The 6,000-nt window shown below is 44.0% G+C and overlaps 1 protein-coding gene across 3 annotated transcripts in view; it reads left to right on the forward strand.

The window, feature by feature from the left end:
- Nucleotides 1-5,770, forward strand: part of LOC146367844 (uncharacterized) — a 16,177-nt gene extending 10,407 nt beyond the window's left edge. For all 3 annotated transcript variants that reach the window (XR_014797524.1, XM_084911430.1, XM_084911431.1), the window contains one exon: nucleotides 4,738-5,770. Coding sequence is in view for 1 of the 3 variants with exons in the window: in XM_084911431.1 (XP_084767557.1) it covers nucleotides 4,738-4,740 (3 nt within the window). In the remaining 2 variants the exon portion in view is untranslated. The remainder of the gene's footprint in view (nucleotides 1-4,737) is intronic.
- Nucleotides 5,771-6,000: the final 230 nt, after the last annotated feature.

Genomic DNA, 6,000 nt, shown 5'->3' on the forward strand with positions numbered 1-6,000 from the left:
AATCAAAATGTCATCCAGATACACAAACACAAAGTGGTTAATGAAGTCTCTCAACACGTCATCAATTAAGGCTTGGAAAACGGCTGGGGCGTTGGTAAGGCCGAAGGGCATAACCAGATACTCGAAATGTCCTAAATGTGTGTTAAAAGCCGTTTTCCACTCATCCCCTTTGCGAATGCGAACCAAATGATAAGCGTTCCGGAGGTCCAGTTTGGAAAAGATGGTAACGCCCTGGAGCAGTTCAAAAGCAGAAGTGAGAAGTGGGAGTGGGTATTTATTTTTAACAGTAATCTTGTTAAGCCCTCGAAAGTCTATGCATGGACGTAGTGTCTTATCTTTTTTCTCCACAAAGAAGAATCCTGCACCGAGAGGAGAGGTGGAGGGGCGAATAATGCCCGCAGCCAACGATTCAGAGATATAGCATTCCATCACCTCGCGTTCTGGCTTAGAGAGGCTGTAGAGCCGACTAGTGGGCAAGGGGGCGCTAGAGAGCAGGTCTATCCAACAGTCATAGGGGCGATGCGGGGGCAGCGACTGCGCCAGGTCTTTGCTAAACGCCTGCCCTAGGTCATGGTACTCGGGCAGAACTGAGGATAGGTCGGGGGGTGGAGACGGTTTGACGGAGCCCGTAGCGGTGCTGTCCGGGACGGCTGAGAGTAAACACCGCTCATGGCAGTGGGTGCTCCATCCGGAGACACACCCCCTAGCCCAGTCAGTGTGAGGGTTATGTAACTGAAGCCAAGGGAAACCAAGAACCAGAGGCGTGTCAGGAGCCTTAAACAAAAACAATGAAATCTTTTCAGAGTGGTTACCAGATAGAATTACTGTTATATCCTGAGTCCGATGAGTGATTGAGGCGAGATGGCTGCCATTCAGGGCAGAGACCTGGAGAGTCTCGGGAAGAGAAACTAGAGGTAGACCTAGGTTTTGGGCTAACGTTTCATCAAAGAAATTCTGTTCAGCCCCAGAGTCTATGAGAGCGTTGCAGGTATAAACCACAGTCTGAAAAATGAGTTTAGCGGGACAACTTAAGTGGGGAAAAACGTTGGCTGTAGCACCCGTCAGGATCCCCACTCTCACTGACGGGCTAAGTCTTTTGGCCGGTCAGGGCAGGAATCAACGAAGTGCCCTCTCTTGCCACACAAAAAGCACTCCCCAGCTCGTTGTTGTTGTCTTTGCTTTGGATTAGCGGAAGCGAACCTGGCCCGGCCCAGCTGCATCAGCTGCTCCTCATCCCTCGACGGCTCATCTTCACCCCCTCCCCACGTGAGCGAGGGAAATCCCGTTGAGGTACCTGCTGCCGCAGCAGCCCGCCGTCCCTCTCCAGAGCGCCTGTTGAACTCCCGAATGTGATCGTCCAGCCTAATGCACATGTTGACCAGAGCACTTAATGAGTTAGGCAGTTCTTTAGTGGCCAACTCACGTTTATTGTTTTCATTCAGACTGCTCAGAAAAGCTCCACATAGTGCATTCTCCTCCCAGCCGGTCTCCTCAGCCAGAATCCAAAAATCCACAGAAAAATCTGCAACACTCCGCCTACCTTGCCTCAGCAAAAACATGCGATGACCCGCACTGTCAGGGCTGGTTCCTTTATCAAAGACACAGCGAAACTTGGTCAAAAAAATAGGGTAAGAAATCAAGGGTTGAGTGCTCAACACAGCCTGTGCCCACTGAAGCGCTCGCCCCGTCATAAGTTCGACCATGAAAGTTATTTTAGCTATGTCAGAGGCATAAGCAGTTGGTTGCTATCGAAAAATCAAAGAGCATTGAGTAAGAAACCCCCTGCACCTGCCCAGCTCTCCGTTTAATTTCTCGGGCACAGGGAGCGTGTGTTCCCGCTGTGGTGGTGGTGGTGGAGGTGAAGGCGGAAGCGGACAAGCTGCTGCCTCGTCTAATGAAGAGGCGGGTCGAGACGGAGCCACATTAACACCAGAGGGAGAAGTCAACATACCTTTGAGGTCGACTACGGCCTGCATGAGTGCTGCTTGTTCCTTAGCGACATGTCTAAGCATCTTTTCGTGTCGTTCCAGAACTTCCGCCTGGAGGGAGAGCTCGCGTTGAACCGGAGTAGAGCCCGCGGGGTCCATGGCTTGGTTGGATTATTCTGTCAAGGTTGCAGGGGAAAAAGAGGACCCAAAATGCGGAGCTCAGGTTAGCAGGGTGAACAGTGCGTTTATTTACAGTGTCCAAGAGGTGTCACAAACAGTTAAAGGTGCTATCCAAATGGGTGTTTCAGTTAAATCCCCAAGCGCTCCTTCATCTGTGCAACCCCGAGCGTGAGTTTCCTGGTCCTCCTCTCCGAGCCAAACTCCTAGGTGAAGACAAAGCAAAACACAGGATTAGCAGAGCTCTTTAACCGACTATCAACTTCCCTTAAGTAACGAGTGCTACCAGCTTGGAATAATAATCCAACGTCGACTGTTGCCGTGCATCATCCTTATATACCACAGCTCTGAGATGGAGGATGATTAGAAGCAGCTGGCAGAGCAGTCAAGTGCAGGTGAGGCCACAGCCGAGCGGCGGAGCTTCCGGGTGGAAGGTCGTCCGAGCCACGCCCTCCCCAGAAGTGCGAACTTCCGTAAACAAACCCCGCGGCTGGGAGAGAGGAGAGACCGAGAGAAAATACACACAAAAATCCAGATCGCCCGGGGAGGACCGTACAACCGTGACACATAGAGCTGAAGATATTGTGGATATGCTGACCTTGCTCCGTGGTGTACAGGGCCGTTTACCCTCATGATTAATATTCACAATTAGGCGAACATCATGGAGTCTGTATGTGTGTCATAGTGTCGAGCAACCTTTGTACAGTTAAGGCCAGCAGTTACTACATGAATGAAACACCAACGTTATACACAGGTCACGCTGATTACTGAACAAAAACCCAAAGATCAGCTGTTAATCGAATTTATTTGCTCTCTCTCCTCCTTAAACATGTTTTTAATGTTAGTTATAATTTAGAATTGGCAACTGAAACACGTAGGACACATAAGAACATCAGGAAATAAAACCCCGATAAATATAACCTCAGTAAAAGAAGTCAGTGTCAGCGGGGGTTATTACAGCTATGTACCGGGGCCTGCGCTTTGTCGGTGGTAATAACAGCTCGATTGCTTGCGAGGCAAGCGGGTCTATCCCACGCTTTGCCATGAGACTGGGCAGACATCTCCGAAATCATCGAAGCACTTTTGCAAAAAGGCTGTATCTTGACAAATCGACCAGACACATGAAGATTAAACCACTACATTCTCGGCTAAAAAAAAAATATAAAAACGGTATTTGGTGACACACAAACAGGGTTTTTCAAAGTTCAGTTCTGTTAGTTTCCACATGCCGGTTGTTGTGTGCTAAAAACAATGGCCACCAGGCAATGGTTTTGACTCGATCAGCGTTAACCCCGCCCCCTGAGTTTGATGGGTGAGGTTGACAGTTAAAATTATTTCATGGTGAGACCTGAAGGAGTCAACTGTGCCAAAATGAATTAATTAAATACACCATTAAATAATTATTTAAATGTGGCAATAATTAATTAAAATGTGAAATAAATAAATAATTAAATGTGTCAATAATTAATTAATTACATGTGTCGTAAATATTTATGTAATTAATTATTTCCGATTTTAATTCATTATTGCCACATTTAATTAATTATTTGATGGTGTATTTAATTAATTCATTATGGCAGTCCTGGCGTTCCATACTGGTGTTCCATATCACTGAAGGTAAATGGCTCAATGGGTAAGCTTTGCTGACACGGAAGGTGAAATATTAACATAAGAACGATGCACCAGTCAAGAGTCTGGCGTTCCATATCACTGAAGGTAAATGGCTCAATGGGTAAGCTTTGCTGACAAGGAAGGTGAAATATTAACATAAGAACGAAGCACCAGTCCAGAGTCTGACATTCCTAGCTTCTCTCCAATGCATCCAGAGTACGAATGTGTGTGAATTACAAATAGAAAGTACTTGCATAGAGAAAGTATAGGAAAATGTGCTTGAATGGATTGGCCAAAAAAAACCCTTCTCTGCTCCCTTCACAAATATTTAAATATTCTCTGTTTTGTGTTTCACTTGATCTGTGTAGTTTTGTTTGTTTTTTTACATATCCAATGGAAAAATTATCTTCTTGGTAATGCATGGGTTTCCTCTGACTGTCAAAGTAATAATGCTGAAATTTTCCTGTTTTATCTTCTGCACTTTCTTGACAGCCTCTGTACTTCAGATTCTTGGAATTCAGATTCTTGGAATTCTTGAAGCACTTATGAACAGCTCTCTCCCCATTTATTGTTTTTAACAGTCTTTTAACCCTGCTGACGTTGTTGCCATGAAAACTGTGTGAGCTTCTCTGGAGCTTGCTCAACCTGCATTACCTTCACAGCTAACTTTCTCTACAGAATTTAAGAATTACTTTTCTAAAAAATAATAATATTAACAGTAATGATAATAATTGCTTCAGCCGCAATATAAAGCAGCATGGTTTCTGTGTTGCTCGTGTTTGGTAAGTAAAACAGCAGCAGGAAAAAATGTCTAGAAGTAAACCCATTCCCATTGTGAGAACAGCATTAAACTATTGTTTTAGACAGAAAATTAAATGTTTGGTGGTAAATAAACAAAGAGTCATTTATCTTATTTGATGTTACTTCTGCTTCTTTTATCTCACATATCTTCAAGTTAATAAACTAGAAAATCTGCTGACTTACAAACGCGCTCACTCCAACCTCTCTCTCTCTCCGCTAGTGACCAGTCACTCCTTCAACACTCCACACGGGGAAACACGGGGACGGGTCTGGGGAATCTAGGAATACAGAGACACACGTAGTGATGTGTCCTGTGTGTCGAAGCTTCGAATCGTGTGTCAGGTAATCTCGGGGGAGTTTTTGTGAAGCGCGTATCGAGGCTTGCTTTGATTACGTATGCAACAGGGGCGGATCTAGAGAAATTTTCTTAGGGTGGCATGAGGGTGGCAAAATCAAAGCCTTTTTTTTTTTCATTTGTGTTAAATGAAAACACAATCTATCATTAGATATTTTATGTTGCATTTAAGTAATTAATAATTACTTCCTGCATCTCAGTCAAACATAAAAGGAGAAATATGTGTGTTTTATGTGTTATTGACCCAGAAAATCTGTTGTCTTCATTTTTTTCCCTTCCAACAGTCAGATAAATTTATTGATACTTAGAACTGACACAGTTCACAAAATGTTTTCCAGAAGCAGTAAAATGAAGCACAAGTTGCATTAACGGGAGACAAAATATGTAAAGGCAAGAAGTCGGTAGTGAGCAAGCAACGTATGAAGTACATTCCAGGGTTCTTAAAACAATTAAGCAAGATGGATAGTATGTCTTTACATGTAAATGTGTTAACAATGTCTGTTTACCCACTTTCCTGTGATTGTTTCCTTGTTGGCTTGAAGTGAAATATCCCTCTGCTGTTACTTCAGGTTGCTGGAACTGCATGTGTCCATTTCACACTTTGGAGAGGCCAAGCATGAAATGGACACAGTGGACCAATGTGTTATTACATGTTTTACTGTACTGGGTCAGGAAAAAGGGTCACATTGAATTTGCAGATCAGTAATGTTGTATCGCTCAGTTCACTTGTGATTTCCAAGCTGCTTGACCTACCGTAAAGTACACCCCAACACTACAACACTACTTTAGGTTCACTCTGGCATAAATGGTGAAAGTCTGACATAAATGTTGTGTTCTGTTGAACAGGTAGAGTTGTTCAGAGAGACTGCAGAGCATATGCAGGAACTCAGTGCCGTTCTTGTGAGATGGGGACCTTTATGAACCAACCCAACGGCCTGTATAACTGTTTCCCCTGCACATCCTGTGACACAGGTACAGTGAGATGGGAAATCCTTTGTAAATTTTAAATTAAAAAAATAAATCTTTCATTTAAAAGTAAATTACAGAATATTTTTACACTAATGTTTTTGTTTTGTTTTTTTTAGGCCATGGTCTTTTTGTCAAGCGGAACTGTACAGCAACAACTGA

Source organism: Perissodus microlepis, chromosome 18, assembly GCF_051167445.1.
Source record: "Perissodus microlepis isolate ML-2025 ecotype Zambia chromosome 18, ASM5116744v1, whole genome shotgun sequence".
Lineage (NCBI taxonomy): Eukaryota > Metazoa > Chordata > Actinopteri > Cichliformes > Cichlidae > Perissodus > Perissodus microlepis.